Consider the following 23664-nt stretch of genomic DNA (forward strand, 5'->3'; position numbering starts at 1 on the left):
CACCCGAAGACTCCTTTTATGACTACCTAGTTACGGCGTAGAGATTAGTGTCCCAAAATGCACAACTTCACATAGTGAGAAACAATGGCGATCTCAGGTCTTAGGTTCTAGTAGGTGTACCACTCAAAAACAACTGATGGCACATACATAATAGCAATCCTAGTAGTGTTTCGGGGTGGGTCGATCCAACACCATGTTCATTAACATGTGTTCACATTATTAACCTGATATCTCTATATCCATGATCCGTGAAACATGATCATCAATTAATACATGTGCTAGTCCATGCGTACTCATTATCTCATATAAGGATATGGACTAGGGATCATCTAGAATAACACCATAATCAACAAATAGTTTCACGAACAAGTCACATACGTGATAATCGATGTAAATGATAGTTATTCAAACAATACTTTATTCAATAGTATATAAACATAGTCATGACATAGGTCTCTCACATTCACACTAGAATCACTGATGTAAGCATCTTATACCCATTGATCTTGTGTGTGTCTCATGTTTTGCTTGTGAAAGAGGTTTCGTCAATGGATCTGCAACATTTGAATCTGTGTGCACCTTGCAAATCTTCACATCACCTCATTCTATGATCTCTTGAATGGGATGATAGCGTCGTAGTATATGTTTTGTCTTTTGGTGTGATCTAGGCTCCTTTGTCTGTGCAATGGCTCCACTATTATCACAATAGAGATCCACTGGACTGGACGCACTAGGAACAACACCTAACTCAGAAACAAAATTTCTGATCCAAACAACCTTTTTTGCAGCTTCTGAAGCCGTAATATACTCAGCTTATGCCACCAAATCTGTTGTTGTATCTTGTTTGGAACTATTCCAACTCACTGCCCCATCATTGAGACAAAAAACAAAACCGGATTCCGATCTAGAATAATCTATGTCTATCTGAAAGCTAGCATCGATGTAACCAGTTACAACGAGCTCTTCCTCACCACCAAACACTAAGAATGCATCCTTAGCTCTTCCTTCCCATACATTTATAGAGCATGTTAATGGGCTGCAACCCATTAAACCTCTAATCCCAATTGGGCCATAATCTGAATTGTGTATGATTGCCTCTTGGGTATATCACTAACACCACGTGCATTAGCCGTTGAACTAGGCATTGCCGATCGTTGAGCTCGGAGATCCGTTGTCAACATCGATGCTACACCGGCCATGTCTAGTGCATGTAACTTGGCTTAGTTGTATTGGAAACCTCTCTGAGTACCCTGTCTGGTGCACCATCAGATATGTTTGATGTGTTGTAAACCTCAACGTACATGCCGCAGACCTCTTTGAGTGTCATATCCAGTGTGAAGTCCAGTGCTTTATCCAGTGCACACCTGCATGTCGGATATATTATGATTTCTAGCCCTTTTCAACACAGGCACTGCCCCTATCCGGTGCTTTATCTAGTGCATCACCAGACACGTTCGATGTTGCTCTATAGCTTGTCTCCTTTTTCTTCATGTTTCTTCATCCAGGTTTCTTCCATCTTGAGTATTAAACTTCACATGATCTTTATAGGTCTTTAATAAGTATTCTAATGTCTTTCCTTAAGGTGTTGATCTCCTCGATCACCACGTTGCCTTGGTCCAAGTCTATGATGCATCCTTTGAACTATATTTATAAGCATTAGCGAACATCGTTAGTCCAAATGGTTATATTGATTATCAACACTTAACTAAATGGGTTGTTGTCCATTTTACTCATAATCTTCTCTTTTTGGTGATTGATAACAACACAACCAAAGTAAGCAAATAATCAAATACATAAAGTAATCTACTTGCTAGGATACATATGCAAAGGCAAGATTCATATGATGTAAAAAGATACCAAATGAAAAGCATGTACTTTAAAATATTTGTTGTCTAAGTAAACTATCCTCATATCATGGTGTTATAGACTTAAGCCTTTTCCCCGACTCCATAAACCACATCCTTCCTTCAATAGACCAAAAACCATAAAGATGCCACTTGAAAGGCTTTTGAAAATTTAAAAGTTATGGTTTTGGTATTTGATAAGATTTGGGCTTGCTTTTGGTTCTAAAAAATTCTCTTCCACTGCAAATCAAACACCAGAAAGAAAGACATTAAAACATTTAGGTTATCTCCAGCGACGTCCTTACTCATCATATCTCCTATTTTAATCTCTACTATGTAAATAGTACAGTTTGCAATGCAAAACAATGTTTTTCACAACTATATGCACGACTAGCTGGCCATAGCCTTAGGAAACGTCGAAACTTGTGTTCCACAAAAATTCTCCCTTCAAAAAACTCCCCAACTTTGGTGAAAAAAAAACTCCTCATGTTTGGAAAAGGTTCTCCCCATACCAGAAAACTAAATGAGCGGTTACAAAAGAATTTGACAATTGCATTATATAGACTAGACTCCCCCTATATGTATGCATATATGTCATATAAGAAGAATATTCTAAGGATATCAAGTGAAATGAAAGCTTATGCATAGCAGCATAGGTAGGTGGTGAATAATAACTAATAAGTGATTATATTTTATATAAATGGAGAAAGCGTGTATAGGATATGTTGTTCATGCTGCATGCGACGAGATATGGAGATGCGCTTTGCTGGTAGGTAATTAAGCACAGACGTTCCTTAGTTCATTAGAGATTCAGCGTGCGCGTGCGTCGTACCAAACATGCAACGATATGATGCACGTGTTTGGTGTTGGTGAAGGGGAATTTAGTGCCCACCTAACCTAATCTAATAGCGCCTGCGGAGTTGGGCGATTGACCGTCATCACGTTCAGGATAGGAATTTTTGACTTGAAACTCTACTCCCTGTTCTTGTTGTTTTATGCGCGTCGATCGTCGGCTCACTTGTTCGACTTGACTGTGAAATCGTTGGACCTTCTGAACCCAACCCACCAAACTTCCTTCGCTGGATATATTCTGGAAAAAGGCAAAATATACAGACACGTGCTTCTGTTCGTTATTTGTGTTGTTTGGTAAGGAGAGCTCCTACTATAGCAACACCGTTACCTCTCCACGATATTTATCTATGTCGTTTCAACAAAAAAAAACGGCTGATGTCAGTTTAGTTGCTGATTTACGTGTTATCGTGGTTATCATTTCGCTATTTTCGGTTGCCAAACAGTGGCGAAGCTAGAGTGGATTATTTCTAGATGGTGCATATATAGTGAAAACAAATCTAATCCACTAGATTTACAAATTTTCGTGGGTCTCTTTTGTACATAGCCAGCCTGGTCCCCGTTGCAAAAAAAAAAAGTTTATAGATTACTTGAGCTGGGCGGATAGATTTTCTCGCGGTGCAGAGTGCAACCAAACAGCCGATCGAATGGCCCCGGTCGAAGGTTGCTCTACGTAAACGAAAATAAATGAAGAAAAAACAGTAACGGAGCACTCTAGTTCTTTTTGTTCATTTGTTGTAGGTAGCACTCCATCCTTTTTTTAACCAATTAGCAGAGCTTCAAAGACCAAAGACATATACTGGTGGTTTGACAAATAAGTTGGCCTATCGTCTTCTCGCTTCTTACTTTTTTGTTTGGTTCGTGGAATTGAATAAGTTAATTTATTACCATCTCATTTCTTATAATTAGTTAGTACTAACATATGACCAATATCGCCATTCCACCAAATTTAATTAATAAACTCATAATACGCCTCCTCGACTTAGATGCTGAAGTGATTTTTGAAACCAAACACCCTCTAAGTTTGTTGACGAAGACCCATCATTTTCGAGAATATATATAGTTGATTAAAACATGTGCGTCTATTAATTTGCTTGCTCCTCTTGTTGTCGAGGGTAAAACGATTTTGTCCAACTAATTTTCGAGGGTAAAACGACCGGGTCTTTGATGATGACGCATGCAGAAAATTAATAGTATATTTAGTTTAAGAAATGAGCTAGTTCATCATCTTTTTATTATTTATTTTTTTATTTGGTTTGTAAAAAGGAACAGGTTAATCCAGAAATGAGACCATCCTACCGAATTTAACTAACAATAATACACCAACTTCTGCAAGGCCGCGTGTGAGATCACGACATCGCGAATATACACTTCTCAGTTGCTTTATTTAGAGAGTGTTTGGTTACTAGGGACTAATATTTAGTCCCTCCATTTTATTCCACTTTAGTCTATAAATTGTAAAATATGGAAACTATAACTCTAATTTAGTTTCTATATTTGACAATTTAGTGACTAAAGTGGAATAAATTGGAGGGACTAAAAATTAGTCTCTAAAACCAAACACCCCTTTAATTTCCAGAAGATGAAACGACTCGTAATGGGGTTAGAAATCAAAGCAAGGTAGGTGCCTTGTGGGTTAACACCGTTCTGACGGCTTCTTGCTGGTGGGAAGAGTCAGATTTGCGCGACACCAACAGAGACGATAAGAAATAATAACGCAGGGCATCAGTTTTTTTTTGTCAAACTTGGCCGCCGAGGATCCAGCCGACTAGTCCACTCTTTATCAGTCGTCACAAACGCCCCCGCCCCGCCCGTTGACAAGCTGCTTCTTCCTTGACCTGTCCACCACCGCCGGCTGGGCTATATATGGCTCCAAACCAAACGCGTGCCTCCGCAAGCCAGAGAGAGCCACTTTTCACCTTGCAGTTCCACAACACAGAGATCCAGATACCAGGATGGGCGCGACGCTCCTGCAGGCGGTGGCGTCGCTCCTGACCAGGCTGCAGCGGGCGGCGCGGAGGATGGCCGCCGGAACCGCTGGAGGTGGGGGTGGGAAGGGCTCGCCGCGGGCCCAGGCCGCCGTGGCGCAGTGGAAGAAGACCTTTTCGTCGCTGGCGCCGGCGTCTGGGACGACGACCAACAAGGAGGCCGCCGAGCCCGGGGTGTGGACAAAGGAGATCCTCATGGGGGAGCGCTGCCAGCCGCTCGACTTCTCCGGGGTCATCTACTACGACGCCGAGGGCCGCCGCCTCGCGCAGCCGCCGCCGCCCAGGTCGCCCATGCGCAGCCCGCTCCCGGCCTCACACGGGCTCGCCGCCGCCCACGCCCGCGCCTACTAGCTAGTGGCTAGGGTACTAGGCTACTAGCTTGTGTGCCTAGCTAGTGGTAGTGGAGGATCACACCGATTGGATACTTGAAAAAAAAACAGAGTCGTCTGTCACTCTTCTTGGACCGGTGGCATTTGCAGCTGTATAACTGTATTGTACATGATATGAGATTGGGTGTTCTTGTCCTTGTTTCCATGGCATGATACTAGCTGTGCTGTAATTGTAGGCTACGCAAGGGCTCATTGAGGATTGTGTGCTCAGCTCATCTTCATGTACAGTTTGTACGGAAGATGGCCCACAGGTTTTTTTATATATAATATTCCCTGCAAGTCTAAGGTCTTGTTTAGTTTAAAAAATATAACGTAAATAACAATGGTGATGATTCGTATTAGTTTATAATGTGGTATCTGATTACGGTTAAACCTAAAACAAATATAATCTAACGTTGTTATCCGTTGCCCATCACATTACAGATATGTACCTAAAATGATGACAAAATATATTTGAAGTTTCGGACCGTGTCACCATATGCATTGACTTGCTCAAGGAAACAAAATTCAGCGCGCGTCGCTGTTTGCCGAAACCTAGTTATTTTGCTCATAAACACCGCTGGGTTATTATTATTATTATTATTTTTATAAAGAGAGCAACAGATAAGACACCGGAGATGGTGATCGATCTAGTTTCGCTTCTCCCGTAAGAAACGTGTACAAGAACAATCTGACGGTACTTGTTTGATCCGGTCAGTTTGAAAATGCGACTTATTATTACCACTTTCGTGGTGCCATATTCTGAATTTTGATACTCATGTGGATTTTCATGGGCATATATTTTAAAAGCACAACTCCTATATATCTATCAGTCATCTGAGTTTTTGTAGTCCGTTCAAGCGACGTCGGGCCATCGTGCATTCCCTTGTGCCAGAAAATAAAACCGGTCTACGGAATACGGTCGCAGCGCCGGACCGCACGTAGCCATGCCCGCGCGTGCTCGTACCACTGCTGACGTTCCGCTTAGGGCTGAAAAAAGGATTCGAGCCTCGCGCCCGGGCTCGCTCTGAGTCAAGCCTATTTTTATGACTCGCTTAAATAATAAGTCGAGCCGAGTTGAACTGACTCGCGAGTCCGCCATATCATGTAGTGATATGTTGTGACACTATTACAATACTATGTTATTGATTTATTTTTTAAATTTTTCTTGAATCTAATACTAGATATGTTTAAATTATGTCTTAATTTTTTGGTAATTTTTTATCTTATATATAATAAAATATACAATTTATACTCTAAATTGGATTTAGTGTGGCGTCTCGCGAGCCCGAGCCGAGCCGAGCTGAGCCTGATCTCCGAGCTCGCAATACGACCGAGCCGAGCTAGGCTCGCTAGGTGACCGAGCCGCATCGAGCTAAGCCGCCTAGTTCCATTGACTGACGAAGTGCTCGTATACGCCCGATCATTGGCATTCCATCACGGATTCACGGACGGCAGATGTAGCGTTGGTGGCGCGTGGGTGTCAAAATTTTTTCTTAATGTACTTGTTGGAGCAAAGGCTGAGCGCCTCCTCGATCAGTCTAACCTGGCCACGATCAAGCATACTTTGGTGTATGTACAGTTTGCGAAGGGGCATTTCAATTTATGTCAACGTCGAAGTCTTCGACCGCACCTTTTGGAGGGGACGAAGCGAAGGGCCACAGTGGCCGAAGGGGGGGGGGCTCGCTGCATTCCCGCGCATGCGTCCCGAAGGCACAAACTCTCCTAAACCGAGAGGTCCAAGTCTTCGCAGGATCAGGGAGGCACGACTTCGTGGGGTCGAGGCTGCGGCGTGCAGACGAAGGCCGTGTTAGAATGCAGTGGGGCTGGCTCCGCCACGCCTCATTTGGGTCCATCTGTAAGCCCCATTACAGGGTAGATTTTGTAGTATATTCATGCTGTTTTATTTCACCTCACTCTAATGCCCCTGTCGAAGGGAATATTTATGTTATATGAGGTACATTTGAATGTGTTGTAATTTGTTTAAATATGTTCAAATGTTTTGTAATTTTTAGTTCTTTTATCTGGAAATGTGTTGTAATTTATTTACAGCGGATTTGGTTGTAATTTGGCAGATTTGAGAGCTTATTTATGCCTCAGAAATGTGATGTAATTTATTGGTCAAAACCATATTTTTAGTTCAAATCCATTGTAATTTGATTAATAGGGCTTAAAATTTTGAAATGTGGAGGCAACTACGTCTAAAACACCAATATTTTAAAAATATGTCGGCAACTCTATTAGCCCAAGCTTAAAAAAATGACAACTAAATAATATGTCATACAAGCCAAATATATTTTGAACAGACAACTAAATATTTTGGATTGACTTTATGAACCTGGATCTCTCACCGAGCCAGATCGAGTCTGGACCAGCTAACCAAACACATCCAATCGTGACTGGCCCGAACTCCACTTCTCGGACTCCGCTTCCTCAGCCGTGTGGGCCACACGCAGGCATATAGCCGTGGGTCGCCTCCTGCGCCCACGCTAGGCCACGCGCCATGGAAAAGCCACCAGCGCCACATGCCTGGTCCGCACTGGCGCACTCTCCACGCGTGTTTGGGCCTGGCACTCCCGGCGCACCAGCTTCCACGCAATGGACACACGCCAGCCAAGTCGCATGCAACACGCAAGTAGAGATGAAAATGGTTTCAGAATTTTTCGGTATTCCGGAAACCGATTTCAAAATTTTTCGATCAGATTCATTGATAACGGTATTTTTTCGAAAACGGAATCGGTTTTCGGAATTTTCTATCGGAATCGGTATCGGAATCGGCGTGGTGTTTTACCGACCGTTTCCTTCGGTTACCGGATTTTGTCGGAAATTACCAGATTTATGTCTCGGAATTTTTCGGAATTGTGTCTCGGAATTTTTCAGCATGTGATTTTTCGCATCGCCTGTACGTCTCTAGTTAAGGATTACTTATTTTTGTATTTTTTGAACGCCTTAAGATTTTTTTTGGGATAGATGGTGTTGGAAGGCAGTTGAGATTAACGATTTGGTCTTTTCCACACACTAGGTTTTAGGGTTTTTCTGTGATGTTGTGAAAAAACTCTTTATGTGAGAAAAAAATATTTCATAAGTAAGCATGTCATGTCAGCTAGATCGAGTGGATATTGTGAATTGTGAACTTTGAGTCTGTGAACTTGTGATCTTTATGAACTTGTTATACTGTGAATTTGCTATATTGTGAACTTGTAATCTTTGTAAACTTTTTATATTATATATTTGTGATCCTTGTGAACTTGTTATATCATGAATTGTGAACTTGTGGTCTTTGTAATCTTTTATCAACTTTGTTGTATTATGAAGTTTCATATGTTTACCGATCGTATTTTAGATTTCGACCGTTACCGGTGCATTTTCCGCACCAAACTTTCGTTTCCGATGTTTCCGAAATACCGATATTGTTTCCGTTTCCGGAGTTACCATTTTCGATTTTGTTTCCGATAAAAAATATGAAAACGGTAACGGTTTTAATGTTTACCGACCATTTCCGACCGTTTTCATCCCTACACGCAAGCAACATGCATGCTCTCTTTTCCATTTATATTTTATTTTTTTCATTTAAGATATTTCCAGTATATCTCAAATGCGATATTCTGTGCACGTGTTCAAACGCACACAATCATAATACACAACGATGATGCTTCGACCAAAACACCCTGCACTATATCTCCGACTAAGGATCTCAATTCCTCTTTGAACTTAGTCCCGAAACCTAGTTTTCGTATCTCAGTTCCTCCCTAAACTTTGTACCAAAAACTAGTTTCACCGCCGCTTCCGACCATGCTTTGCCTCGATCATCACTTGCACATCAACAACACACGCAACTGTGTACGAGCATAAGTCCACGACATGACTGAAGGTTAATCCACACAACACCACTTCACTCAGTGTGTTGCAACATGTTAACACACATGCATAAATCAAAACCATATATTTGAACACATGCATTTTTATCCTAAAACATGTAAATCACTTTGCGATGACAATAATACTTTATCACAATGTCTCAATGTCAACAAATCTAATGTTTTCGTCACACACAATTTCACAATCTCCCCATTAATGAAAGCATTAGCAATACCACACAAACATTGAACATTGACATTCACTTTCAAAAACTATTTTTGGTTAAAAGCCAAAAGCAAAGTGAAAAAGATCAGAAAATGATCCAAATTAAAATCTCCCTCTAAAAAGAAGATAAACGTGCAATGTTGTGCAGTGTGTGTCAAAATTCTCCCCTTTAACAATGAATTCATCAAGAATGCAAAAGAGATAAAATTTCTCCCCCTTTTTTAATACAACCTTGAAAAATGATGAGCCTCATAATTTAATTCACATAATAACAAATACTCATCAAAAGCATGCTAAAACATAATTACACTTTCATATCCATGCACACACGATTTAATCTAGGCATAAGTGAAAATCAAGTGCAATTAGAAATTTATTACAAAACATGGTCTTCCTTTTTCAACTACCTTAAAACTTTAAAACAATGTTTATTGGTGATAATACATGTTTATTGGGTTTGCTAATTTAGATAAATACTTCAAGAAAATGTTTTACTAGAAGGATACATTTATTGAATATTTCTATTTGGATAAACACTTTGAATAATGCCCTTAGTACGTTCATACATAGCTTACTCATGTGTTATGTACAAAAGCATGCTTAGGCTGGTCGATCCAAGCTACGACATCAGTTTAGCGTACCTCTTGTTTGCTCTTATTCTTTTCTCAAGAGTAAGAGCATTGTTTATTAGTGTAAGCATGGTGCTTATGTTAGTCAACGTGGTTAAATATAGACATACCTCACGGGTAGGATGGTAATAGATCATGATCTAAATGGTTAGAACCAGTTCAAAAATAAATAAAAATAGATATCAATCTTAATTCGATTTGATTTTTAAATTTTACAGTGTAAATCTAGAGCCTATTACCACCTCTACTCACGGGTCGTAAAGTTGGAGAGGTAGGCTACAGCTGGTGACAATCCTACTCATCCTTTGTAATCCTCTACGCGTAGTTGATTGGTTAGATGTCAACCCCCTCTCTAAGTGGCAGTAGTGGGCTTGGTTATACCTGCTAGTGCCTGGGGATGTTCTATTTTTCTTGTAGTGCTTGATCAAACATTGCATAGTTTGACTTGGGACAAACTGTCTGATATATATATATATATATATATATATATATATATATATATATATATATATATATATATATTAGGGCAGAGGGAGCAGTAAGAACTTATTGAGAAATGTAATCATTTGTTAAAAAAGGTTTAATTTTGCTGCTTTCTTTCGTTAATGTTGTTTTCACATTAGATTTTCTTTGTGTTATATACACTGAATACATACAAATTCAGTTGCAGTAGTCTCTTAATCCACATCAGCTAGTCATACTTTAGCAAAAGCAAATTACACAAATCTGGTGTGGCTGTCGTCACATTCTCAATAAACTCGTCATGTTTTACTAAAAGTACCTTTTCGAAGCATCATATTAATCCGAAAACAGTTGGGGAAGTCTCCAAATCTGACCAAATGCCAAGTCATTGTCCAGCTTATCAAAGCATCCAACTTTCAGTTTTGCATGTGCCAGAAATTGTTTTTCATCTACATGGCCATTGTTGACTGCATGCATCTATAAATAGGACCTAGACGATCAATCGCAATCGCATATCCACTATTCTCTAGGAAGCAAGGGAATCACATCGCCATGGCAGCCAAGATGTTTGCATTGTTTGCGCTCCTAGCTCTTTGTGCAACCGCCACTAGTGCTACCCATATCCCAGGGCACTTGTCACCACTACTGATGCCATTGGCTACCATGAACCCATGGATGCAGTACTGCATGAAGCAACAGGGGGTTGCCAACTTGCTAGCGTGGCCGACCCTGATGCTGCAGCAACTGTTGGCCTCACCGCTTCAGCCGTGCCAGATGCCAATGATGATGCCAGGTATGATGCCACCGATGACAATGATGCCGATGCCGAATATGATGCCATCGATGATGGTGCCGACTATGATGTCACCAATAACGATAGCTAGTATGATGCCACCGATGATGATGCCAAACATGGTTTCACCAATGATGATGCCGAGTATGATGCCTTCGACGATGACGCCGAGTATGATGCCACCGATAATGATGCCAAGTATGATACCACCGATGATGATGCCGAGCATGGTGTCATCAATGATAATGCCAAACATGATGACAGTGCCACAATGTTACTCTGATTCCATCTCGCACATTATACAACAACAACAATTACCATTCATGTTCAGCCCCACAGCCGTGGCGATCTCACCCATGTTTTTACAGCAGCCCTTTGTTGGTGCTGCATTCTAGATATAAGCATTTGTGTTGTACCCAATAATGAAGTCGGCATGCCATCGCATGCGACTCATTGTTTAGGAATAAAACAAGCTAATAATGACTTTTCTCTCATTATAATGTATATCTCTCCCTGTCTGTTTGTGTGTTTGCAATGTCTTTTACCCTTAGTAGATTATATTGTATATCTAACCATGTATTCTCTCCATTGCAAATTATAGGTCTTGCATTTCAAGATAAATAGTTTTAACCATAGGGGCTTAACAAAAGCTATGTACTCAGTAAAATCAAAACGACTTACAATTTAAAATTTAGAAAGTACATTTTTATTAATAGATTGTTACATACTCTCAATAGAAATTTGACCAGCAGATTCGGATATCTGCTTCGATGGAACCAGACATGGATACATTTTTCGACCAGTGGATCAGACTCGTATCCAACTTAAAGTCGAACGGACACGGATTAGGTTATTACCTCCCGATTGCGGTTATCGAAATCGACTTATATATATATATATATATATATATATATATATATATATATATATATATATATACACACACGGTGGCACTAAAATGCACATGGGTGCATTTTAGTTTGTGGATGCACAGACCCAAGACTCCCTGCCCCGTGCCGCCGCGCGCCTCCCTGTCTCCCACCGCCGCGCCTCCCTGACCCGCCGACTCCTCCTTCCTCTGATCCTCTAACCCTAGATCCATGGCCTCACCATCGCTGACGCACCTTGAATCGCCTCGATGCTCCTCCCCTAAATCCTTGGAGATTGTTGTGGCTGGAGGGGCCAATCCTCTAGCATTTTTTGGTCTGATTGTAAAAAACCTGTTAAACAAAATGATTCTAACTGCTGGTGTGATGTGATCGCAACCCCGCATTAGGTGTGATTGCAACTACTGTATAATTCTACCCAAATATCTGTTAAAAATGTAAACAAAATGATTGCAACTGCTGGTGTGTTGTAATTGCAACTGCTGGTGTGGTGTGGATGCAACTGCTGAGTTGCTCTGATGTGATTGCAAGTATTGAATAACTCTGAGAAATTTTGTTAAAAAAATATGATTGCAACTGCTGGTCTGATGTGATTGCAACTTCTATATAACTATGTCCAAAAATCTGTTAAACAAAACAATGATTGCAACTGCTGTCTGGTGTAATTGCAACTGCTGGTCTGATGTGATTGTAACTTCTATATAACTATGTCCAAAAATTTGTTGAACAAAACAATGATTGCAACTGCTGTCTGGTGTAATTGCAACTGCTGGTCTGGTGTGATTGCAACTTCTATATAACTATGTCCAAAAATCTGTTAAACAAACAATAATTGCAACTGCTGTCTGGTGTAATTGCAATTGTTGGTCTGGTGTGATTGCAACTTCTATATAACTATGTGTTGGGGACTTGTTCTCAAATGCTAAGAGTTAAGAACAAGGCAACATAAAAAGTATTAAATTTTAAAGTCCTTCGTCCTTCGAGATATTATTTCCCTTTGGATATAATGAATTCCGGACGAAGGTTGTGAAGGAAAAACCTTCGTAAGCACAATAAATGATGAGGGAGAATTCATGTGCAAGATATGAAAAATAATATAAACACTTAAACATTATTATCAACTTATTTTTATTTGCATTACCATATCAACAATAACAAATTATAAATGTACCTTCGGTTTGAAGGAAAGGAAGGATACAAGCGCGATGCAAAAAGCGAATGCCAAGTTAGCGTGAACAGTACGGGAGTACTGTTCATCTATTTATAGGCAAGGGACGCGGCCCATATAAAATTACATTCATGCCCTTTACATTTGCTAATAACTCTATAGTAATTCTTCGAGGTCTAATTTGCCTTTTCATCTTTAAGTCGGTTCCCCTTTTCTGCTGCCATGCCGAAGCTTTCCTGCGCATAGCTTCGTGATTACCTTGTCCTTCGTCATAATCACCTTTCGTCTCACTCAGGCTTCGTCCTGACCATGCTCTGTATGCTCATAATCCGAATCCGAAGATACCTGTTCATATATTTCACTTGGAAAACATTGTCAAATTATGTTTTTGAGGACCTTCGGAAGCCGAAGGCCCCCAACAGTAGCCCCTCGCAATATTAATTTGCTAGAGTGATAAATTCAGATTGCGACATGGACGAAGGCCTTAAGACGAAGGTCCGAAAAACACCTTCCCTTTGCTAGAATAGCAACAGTCATTGACAAGCGGGACCCTCCAGTTTTCAACGCACTAGACGTATAAATAAGAGCTCACCACGGGTTCATTTGGCACGCTTTCTTGCCATCTGCTCTTGCTCACCTAACTTTTAGCTCTTTCGCACCAACACTTGCCTAGATTTTTTTTAAGCTTTGGTTTCGAGAGCACTTTCTTAGCATTTTCGAAGATGTCTGAAGATAAGAAAGTTGTCGCTGAAACAAAGCTGAGCCTTTCTGAGGAGATGAATCTCGGCTTTCTTGAATCAATAGCAAAGACAAATACAGAGAAGATTACTAGGGAGATTTTAGAGGGTTTGTCTAAAGACACTGGTGACAATGACAGCTATGATGTGGAAAGTGGTGGTGAAGATTTCGAAGATCGACCTTGGCGACCAAGCCATGCAGTTTTTGGAAAATCAAGCATTAAACAAAGCCATCTTGTCAATATGAGGGGTAGATATTTTCGGGATTTATCTATTGTGAGGGCTGACGAAGGAGAGAAAACTTGTCCGACTCCCGAGGAGAATGAAGTCGTGGTATTCCGAAGCTTCTTTAAGGCTGGACATCGGTTTCCTTTGAGCAGTTTCGTGGTAGAAGTTTTGAAGATATTTGAAATCTGCCTCCATCAAATTACTCCCGAAGCAATCATAAGGATGGGAATCTTCGTATGGGCCATGAAGAGCCAAGGTTTGGAGCCAAATGCAAAAAGTTTCTGCAGTATGCATGAGTTATTGTATGAGACGAAACCATGGGGTAAGGAGCAATATCACAACAATTTTGGCTGTTATAGCTTCGGTGCCCGCTCTGGGTCAAGCTGTCCCGTGCCATCTTTTCGAAAGAGATGGCCTGGGGACTGGATGAAGGAATGGTTCTATGTGAAGAACGACTTGAAGACGCGAGAAGATATTAAAGATATCATCATGCGCCCCATCTGGCAGCGCTTCGGCCTTCGGAAACCGAAGGTGGACATTGACGAAGCAGCCGAAGAATGCCGGAGAGCCTTCGGTGTAGTTTGTTCTTTCATCGGGTCGAGGGATTTGATCCAGGAGCATATTGCCTTCAGAGTATGGCCACTTGTGGAAAAGTGGGAAATGCCAAAAGAAACCATCAGCAAACCTGACGAAGGTGGACTAGTTAGGCTAAAATATACCTTCAGATATGGAGATCAATTTGTCGAGCCAGATGATGACTGGCTGAAATGTATTGAGGCCACAAGCGATGAACTGCTTGGACCATACTCGAAGGCAGAAGATACTGCACTGTCTGCAGCCTTCGGAGGCCGAAAGAAGAAAAGACTCAATCGAGTATTTGATGCCATTGGGTTCGTCTATCCTGACTACCGTTACCCAACACGAGGTCAAAAAAGGAAAGATACGGCTTCTGCGAAGGAAGTTGCTTCAGCCGCTCCTAGTGAGCCAGCACCGAAGAGGAAAAAGATGAAGGTTCTTACGCACCGGCCACGCTATATTGAACCGGCCACAGTGCCTGAATTTGTCGGTGAAACCTCTTTGGCCCCCGAAGCCAAGGAGCCGACTCCCCTGCCGAATATTGAAGAGCCGGTCATAATGCCGGAGATAGAGAAAATAGAAGAACCGAAGGCTATAGAAACAAGGACATCTGAAATTTTAAGTCCTTCAGCAAAAGTTGAAGTACCAAAAAGCCAAAAGGGTCCAGCAATGACCCCCAAAAGAAAAAGGATGGTTAATGTACTTGTCGGCGTTTCGAAACCTGGGGGTCCCTGGACCGTCGAGTAAATTGTCGCCGCGTGCCCCAGCCCAGATGGGTCAGTGCGAGACGGAGCGCGAAGGGGGGAGGTAGCCGGAGGGAGACGGGCGTGAGAGGTGGAATCCCGCGGCCTTCGTGTTTGTCCCGCGCCTAGGTCGAGTGCGCTTGCAGTAGGGGGTTACAAGCGTCCACGCGGGAGGGAGCGAGCGGCCTCACGCGAGCGCCGTCCCGTCCTTCCCCGCGTGGCCAACCCTCTATAAGAGGGCCCTGGTCCTTCCTTTTTATAGGCGCAAGGAGAGGATCCAGGTGTACAATGGGGGGTGTAGCAGTGTGCTAACGTGTCTAGCGGAGGAGAGCTAGCGCCCTAAGTACATGCCATCGTGGCAGCCGGAGAGGTTTTGGCACCCGGTTCGTGTGGTGTCGTGGCCGTCGGAGGAGCGCCGGAGCCTGGCGGAAGGACAGCTGTCGGGGCTGTCGAGTCCTTGCTGACGTCCTCTTGCTTCCGTAAGGGGACTGAGAGCCGCCGTCGTCATAGAGCGTGCGGGGCGCCATCATTACTTGTCTGGCGGAGCAAGCCAGATGGGACGCCGGTCTTGTTCCCCGTAGCCTGAGTCAGCTTGGGGTAGGGTAATGGTGGCGCCTCCTGTTGACGTGGTCGGTCCGTGCCCTGGGTTGGGCGAGGTGGAGGCTCCTCCGAGGTCGAGGTCGAGTCCGAGCCCCCGGGTCGGACGAGGCGGAGACCGTCGGCTGATGCCAGGGCTGAGTCCAAGCCCTGGGGTCGGGCGAAGCGGAGTTCGTCGTCTTCCAGGGCCGAGCCCGAGTCCGAGCCCTGGGGTCGGGCGGAGCGGAGTTCGTCGTCTTCCGGGGCTGAGCCCGAGTCCGAGCCCTGGGGTCGGGCGGAGCGGAGTCCGTCGTCTTCTGGGGCTGAGCCCGAGTCCGAGCCCTGGGGTCGGGCGAAGCGGAGTTTCCCATGGTGCCTAGGGCCAGACTTGGCTGCTGTCAGCCTCACTCTGTCGAGTGGCTCAGCAGTCGGTGCGGCGCAGGCGGCGCTGTCCTCTTGTCAGACCGGTCAGTGGAGCGGCGAAGTGACTACGGTCACTTCGGCTCTATCGACTGGAGGGCGTGCGTCAGGACAAAGGTGTCAGGCCACCTTTGCATTAAATGCCCTTGCGATTTGGTCGGTTGGCGTGGCGATTTGGCCTAGGTTGCTTCTTAGTGAAGACTGGGCCTCGGGCGAGCCGAAGGTGTGTCCGTTGCTGGAGGGGGGCCTCGGGCGAGACGTAGATCCTCCGGGGTCGGCTGTCCTTGCCCGAGGCTGGGCTCGGGCGAGGCGTGATCGTGTCCCTCGAATGGACCGATCCTTGACTTAGTCGCACCCATCAGGCCTTTGTAGCTTTGTGCTGATGGGAGTTACCAGCTGAGATTTAGGAGTATTGAGGGTACGCCTAATTATGGTCCCCGACAGTAGCCCCCGAGCCTCGAAGGGAGTGTTAATACTCGCTTGGAGGCTTTTGTCGCACTTTTTTGCAAGGGGACCAGCCTTTCTCGGTTGCGTTTTGTTCCGGTGGGTGCGCGCGAGCGCACCCGCCGGGTGTAGCCCCCGAGGCCTCGGAGGAGTGGTTTGACTCCTCCGAGGTCTTAATGCCTCGCGCAATGCTTCGGCTGGTCTGGTCGTTCCCTCATGCGAGCTGGCCGTAGCCCGGGTGCACGGTCGGGTCCCAAGTTCTCGGGCTGGTATGTTGACGCTGTCAACGGTTTGGCCGGAGCCGGGTTTGCGAGAGCAGCCCCCGAGCCTCTGCACAGGGCGAGAGGACAGTGCGTTGCCTTTCCGCAAGGAGGAGGGGGGGAAAGCGCCATGTTGCCCTCGGAGGGGCGCCGAACATGGTGTCTCCGGTGAGCTGCTGGCGGGTAATCCGAGTGGACGCCCGTGCCCCATTTGTTAGGGGTCGGCTAGAGGCCCGGAGGCGCGCTCCAAAAGTACCTGCGGGTGATCTGCCGGACCCGGTCCCCTTTCGACGGGGTCCGAGGGCTCGATGCCTCCCTCTGATGGGATTCCGTTACAAGATCGTTCCCGCTGGTCTCGGAAATGTCCTAGGGTAACTCGGGAGCGTAGCCCGAGCCTCGGTTATGTATCGAAGGTACCCAGGGTCATCCCTCGCTCTGTGTCTGAGGCGGCTATGAACCCTTCGAGGACCAGCCTACGAATCCCTGAACAGTAGTGGGCGCGGAGCCCGAGTGGCCTGAGGCGGCCGTTGAACCCTTCCGAGGGGCCGGCCTTCGAACCTCTGACCAGTAGTGGGCGCGGAACCCAAGCGCTCTGAGGCGGCTGTTGAACCCCTCCGAGGGGCCAGCCTTTGAACCTCTGATCAGTAGGGAGGCTCGGGGCCTATTTCCTTCACGGAGAAGGATCCTTTTCGGGATATCCCCTTTCCCGGTCCCTGTTGTAAGAGAGAGAAAGAGGAAAAGAAAAAGGATACGAAATCGAATGACGTGGCGTACCTTTTTTGACGCGGTCATTATGGCGAAGGCGAAGCGTCGCTCGCTTCTCCTGCCAGAGGCGCCGCCTGTCCCGCCGCAGAGTTAATGCGACGGGGCGAGTGGTTCGCGAGGCGGCCGTTGCGCGTGCGCGAGCCGTTCGAGGAACGGTCGTTTCACTTTGAGTCTTTGAATCCCGCGGCGGGTTCGGGCGACGCGTTGAACGGGTCTCGCCTTGGTCTTTATATACTCGGGGGGAGGGTCTGGTGACGGTTCTTTGCTTTGCTTCTTGCCTCCTTCTTAGGTTTTCGCAACCTGAGAGATTTAGCCAGAGAAAAGGAAACCGCCCACCCAGTCCTTTCTGCCGCCACCCCTTCTGCTCGGTGATGGCCGACCGGGTGACCATTATTTCACCGCGCGACCCATGGCCGTTCTCCACAGTCATGGCGGATGACCTGGAGGACCTCGTTGATGAGGGTTTACTTCGCCCTCTCTCTGATGAGAGGCAGCCGGAGTGGATTCCCCCCAGAACGGAGCCGCCCCGTCCCCACCGCCGGGGTACGTCGTGAGCTTCGTCTCCTTCCACGAGCGGGGATTTGGTGTGCTGGCAAGCCGCTTCATGCGGGCGATCCTGCAAAACTACGGGGTGGAGTTGCACAACCTCAGCCCCAACTCCATCTCGCAAGCCGCCATCTTCATATCGGTGTGCGAAGGATACTAGGGGATCGACCCCCACTGGGACTTGTGGACTGATTTCTTCTCCGTGGAGCTTTTCGCTTCGCCGACGGGGGAGAGAAGGGTCCGCGCGGCAGTGCGGGCCAGCGGCTTCATCCTCCAGCTGAGGCAGTCGCGGGCGTCGCAGTATATTCCCGCCGTCCTTGTGTCCTCGAATAAAGGGTGGCAGCGCCGGTGGTTCTATCTCCGGAATGACGACGAGAGGCTCCCGTCGTTTTCTCAGCGAGTGGTCACCGTCGCCGCCGATGCTTGGCGCTACGGGACCCCGCACGACAGATAGAAGAATCTCGAGCCCCTTCTCAAGGCCCTGGAGGCGTTGCAGAAAGGAGGGCTCACCGCTGCGGGAGTGATTGCCGCCATTCATCGCCGGAGGGTGCTTCCCTTGGCGGAGCGGCGGTTGCCGCTTTGGGAGATGACGCCAGAGGCTGACTTGGAGGGCTCGCGGATGTCCCCGGATCCCCTTCCCATCGGCGTTCTCCAGGGCGGGTGGCCGTCGCGTTGGGAAAACTGGACGCCAGCGCCTTCTCCCAGCCCTTGATGCGCCCCGACCGCGGGTGTGTGTCCCTGGTGAGTGTCCGCTCCTTCTTTATCCTTGCGTCGGATTGCCCTTGGTCCTTACGGTCGAGACTTTTCATCTGTCTCCAGGAGGTAGGGTGTCACAAGCCTTCCCGGCCATGGGTCCCGGAGGACGCGGTGGACCGAGCAGCGTGGCGGGTTGCCGCAGAGGAGAAGAAGAAGAAAAAGGACGCGAAGAAGGCTCGGGCCCGTGAGCGGACGCGGGCCCGAGACGCCTTGGAAAAGCTCCATCGTCGGCAGGAAAGGGATGGACTCCCGAGGGAGCCGTCGCAGGAAACGCCTGACGACGACGACGATGACGAAGACGATGACGAGGATGACGACATGGCTGCCCGCCTTGGCCTCAGCCCGGGTTTGAGGCTAGGCCAGGAGTCGTCAAGCCAGCCCCCGAGCGGACTGGCGCCGTCAGTTCCCGGGGTCGGGACGCCGAGGTCCCGGCCCGAAGAGCGGGGGCAGACCGAGGGGGTACTCGACCCCTCGGCTGGGGAAGTTGAGGTGACCCCGGGGAGTCAGGCCGAGGCGCCTGTTCCCCGAGAGCCGTCGCCCATGCCGACAGCGTAGGAGAGCGACCCTCAAGTTGCCGTGGCAGCGCCTGGGCAGTCCGTCTCCCGGGCGTCCAAGGTGCCCAAGGCGAGGATGGTACGGAAGCTGGCGGCGAGGCGGACCTCGGCGGTACCTTCGGGGGTCGAGATCCGAGAGACCTCTCCTCAGGCACGGTTGATCATGGCCCGGAGCGGGTAAGTACCTTAGAACGTCTTCGTCCTGGCTCCTCATTTGTATGTCCCGACCGCGACTTTCCTTTCCTCCTCAGCAAGCGAAGCCATGGCCTGACCGATCTGGCTCCCCGGAAAGTCCTTAAGACGGCGTCGACTTCCGCAGCCGGTGCCGCGCCGGGCCTCGCCGTTCAGCTGACCTTCTCACAAGGCGCTCCACAGCGGGGGGCTCAGGCAGCACCAGTCACCGTGGAGCGAGTTCCCGAGGCCGGCTCTTCTGTCAAGGTGGCCGTCGCGCTGAGGGAGGCGGCTGGCGTGGACGTGGCTTCGGGCCCATCAGACATGCTGCCGGCGCTGGCGCCAGCTGCTGCCGAAGCCGCTGCCGTCCCGGTCGGGGAGCGACCTGTCGCCGCCGACGCTGAGATGGCCGAGGCATCGGTGCTTGGTGCCTCGGAGGAGGGGGGCGTGGAAACGCGACCCGTCCCGCCGAGCGGCAGCCTTGTCCCTGCGCGGCGGAGCTTCGAGGGGCGACGCCAGTTGCTCCGGTTCCGGACCCGTGAGGCTTCGGATCCCTTCTTCGTTCTTGACGATGAGCGGGAGGAGCAGTCTTGGGACGAGCTTCGCGAGTGTGCTGAAGCAACGGTGGGGTCGCTCCGGTCATCCTTGGAGGTCTTTTGCAGGGACGTCCCCAAGATCCTCCAGGTAATGATTTCAGGCATACCTTTTTTGTGATCAAGGCGTGTTTGTGACGCCCCGCTTCCTTCCCTCAGGATCTGACGGATCTGAGCGCCACCAAGTCGTAGTTCATCCGCCACGAGGTCGATATCTAGGGCTCGCTGCGATCCTTGAGGACCTCGCTCGCCGGGGCTACCGCGCGCCTCTCCCAGCAGGGCGCTGAGGTGGTGGACCTTCGATTGCTCTGTGCCGATCTGAGAGCAGAGGCAGTGGCGGCACGCGCAGAGGTGCAGCGACGGCAGTCGGAGTTCGACCAGGTCGTCGATGAGCGAGATCAATCTCGGGGCCGAGCTGCCGAGGCCGAAAGCCGGGCCGGAGCCCTTGCAGCAGACCTAGCCGTAGCCCAAGCCGCAGCCTCGGAGCAGCGTGCCCGAGCCGGAGGTATGTCCTGGCTATTTTCGGTTTTCGTTTCAGCTTGTTTCCTCCACTTGTGTTTGAGGCCTTGCGCTCTGGCTGTTCGCAGAGCTCGAGTCTGCCCTTGATGAGTCCACCAGGGCGCTTGCCCAGGCGACCGAGCAGAGGGAGGCCGACCACGCGGCCATGTCCGAGGCCATCTCGGACTTCTGTCGGGTCTTTGGCTTCGGCGACGTCCCCTCAGGAAGCTCCCCTCAAAGTTGCCTGCAGGCCTTGGGTGACCACGTGCACGGCAGACTCCGTGAGGTGCTACACCATGACGTCAGGCGGGCCTTCGTCGTGCTTGCTTCCCACTACGTCGTGCATCTGGAGCGGGTCAGCGAGGGGTATTGCCTCCCTGACAAAGATGAAGCCGTCCTGGCTAAAGTCCAGAGGCTCGACGCGGCCGCCGCGGGCCCGAGCGCAGTGCTGGCGACCACCTTCGAGGCAGAGATCCTCCTGCCTGCGCCGTCGTCCGAAGCCGGGGTGGACTTTGCCGAAGGCGGGGACGAAGCCGAAGGCGCGGCTCCTTCCCCGGGCGACGCCTAACTCTGCCGAAGCAGTTTCCTTTGAATGCACGTGTGTCTTTTGTGGCCGCTGAGGCCCGAACACTTTATTATCGTAGCATAAAGTCGTGCCCCTTTTCCTTTCATTTTGCGTGTCCGGCCCCGTTCATCAGTAGCAGGGTGGCTTGCCCAAGTAGGAGTCATTTTTCGTGGTAGGTGACGAGTGAGGTATCCGTAACCCAGAGGCGTAGGAGTCCCTCGGCTCAGTCAGCCTTGCCACTTACATGCACCCGCGTTCGCTTCTTGGGGTCCTACTACCGACATAGCCGAGGGAACGCGGAAGCCTTTTTGATTGAAAATTTCGACGTAGAGGGGGTTCCCCCCTTTTAGCCCCCGAGGGAGGGTCGGGCTTTGCCGAGGCAAGGCTGACCCTTCCTTGATGACTAAACTTTGCGTGGGAACGAGGCATACGAACAACTTGAAAGCATCTTAAGGGTAGAAGCGACGTAGCTGTTGGATGTTCCAAGCATTGCTGTAGACCTCGCCTTGACTGTTGGCCAGCTTGTACGTTCCGGGCTTCAGAACTTTGGCGATGACGAATGGCCCTTCCCAGGGAGGCGTGAGCTTGTGCCGCCCTCGGGCGTCTTGTCGCAGCCGAAGCACCAGGTCGCCCCACCTAGAGGTCTCGGGACCGAACCCCTCGGGCGTGGTAGCGTCACAGGGACTGCTGGTACCGCGCCGAGTGTAGTAAGGCCACGTCCCGAGCCTCTTCCAGCTGGTCCAGCGAGTCTTCTCGATTAGCTTGATTGCTTTGGTCGGCGTAGGCCCTCGTCCTCGGGGAACCGTATTCTAAGTCTGTGGGCAAGATGGCCTCGGCTCCATAGACTAGAAAGAACGGTGTGAAGCCTGTGGCTCGGCTCGGCGTTGTCCTCAGACTCCAGATCACCGAGGGGAGTTCCTTCATCCACCGCTTGCCGAATTTGTTGAGGTCGTTGTAGATCCGAGGCTTGAGTCCTTGTAGAATCATGTCGTTGGCACGTTCTACCTGCCCATTTGTCATGGGGTGGGCCACGGCGGCCCAGTCCACCCGGATGTGGTGATCCTCGCAGAAGTCCAGGAACTTCCTGCCGGTGAACTGGGTGCCGTTGTCGGTGATGATGGAGTTCGGGACCCCAAAGCGATGGATGATGTTGGTGAAGAATGCCACCGCCTGTTCGAACCTGATACTGTTTAGGGGTCGGACCTCGATCCACTTGGAGAATTTGTCGATGGCGACCAACAGGTGCGCGTAGCCCCCCGGGTGCCTTCTGCAAGGGGCCGACAAGGTCCAGACCCCACACAGCAAAAGGCCAGGTGATGGGTATCGTCTGCAGGGCCTAAGCGGGCAGGTGGGTCTGCCTCACGTAGAACTGACACCCTTCGCAGGTGCGGACAATTCTAGTGGCGTCGGCCACCGCCGTCGGCCAGTAGAAACCTTGTCGGAAGGCGTTTCCAACAAGGGCTTGAGGTGTTGCTTGATGGCCACAAGCCCCCAAGTGTATCTCTTGTAGGAGCTCCTGACCTTCGGCGATGGAAATGCATCGCTGGAGGATGCTCGAGGGGCTGCGGTGGTAGAGCTCCTTCCCATCTCCCAGCAAGACGAACGACTTGGCGCGCCGCGCCAACCGCCGAGCTTCGGCTTAGTCGAGGGGTAGCTCTCCTCGGTGGAGATATTGCAGGTACGGGGTCTGCCAGTTTCGATCAGGCGTGACCCCGCTCCGCTCCTCCTCGACGCGCAGTGCCTCACCCTCGGGGGCCGAGGGTACCTCGGGCCGAGCCGAGGGTGCCTCGGGCCGAGCCGAGGGTGCCTCGGGCCGAGCCGAGGGTGCCTCGGGCCGAGCCGAGGGTGCCTCGGGCTGGGCCGAGGGTGCCTCGGACTGAGCTGAGGGTGCCTCGGGCTCGGGCGTGTCGTCGATCTTGACGGAGGGTTGATGCAGGTCTCGGGAGAAGACGTCCGGGGGAAACGTTGTTCGCCTCGAGGCTATTTTAGCCAGCTCGTCCGCAGTCTCGTTGTAGCGCCGGGCGACGTGGTTGAGCTCGAGCCCGTAGAACTTGTCTTCCAGGCGCCGAACCTCATCGCAGTAGGCCTCCATCTTCGGGTCGCGGCAGTGGGAGTTCTTCATGACTTGGTCGATGACGAGCTGCGAGTCACCGCGAGCGTC

The 23664-nt window shown here is 48.8% G+C and overlaps 2 protein-coding genes across 2 annotated transcripts; both read left to right on the plus strand.

The window, feature by feature from the left end:
• Positions 1-4428: 4428 nt before the first annotated feature.
• LOC100275652 (uncharacterized) lies at positions 4429-5357 on the plus strand. The gene has a single exon (XM_008651102.4). The coding sequence runs from the start codon at positions 4649-4651 to the stop codon at positions 5030-5032; it is 384 nt and encodes a 127-aa protein (XP_008649324.1). The 5' UTR covers positions 4429-4648; the 3' UTR covers positions 5033-5357.
• A 5345-nt stretch (positions 5358-10702) lies between these two features.
• Positions 10703-11522, plus strand: dzs18 (delta zein). The gene has a single exon (NM_001111584.2). It carries the CDS (start codon positions 10776-10778, stop codon positions 11409-11411), a length of 636 nt encoding a protein of 211 aa, NP_001105054.1. The 5' UTR covers positions 10703-10775; the 3' UTR covers positions 11412-11522.
• The last annotated feature ends 12142 nt before the right edge of the window (positions 11523-23664 follow it).

This window comes from Zea mays, chromosome 6 (assembly GCF_902167145.1).
Source record: "Zea mays cultivar B73 chromosome 6, Zm-B73-REFERENCE-NAM-5.0, whole genome shotgun sequence".
Lineage (NCBI taxonomy): Eukaryota > Viridiplantae > Streptophyta > Magnoliopsida > Poales > Poaceae > Zea > Zea mays.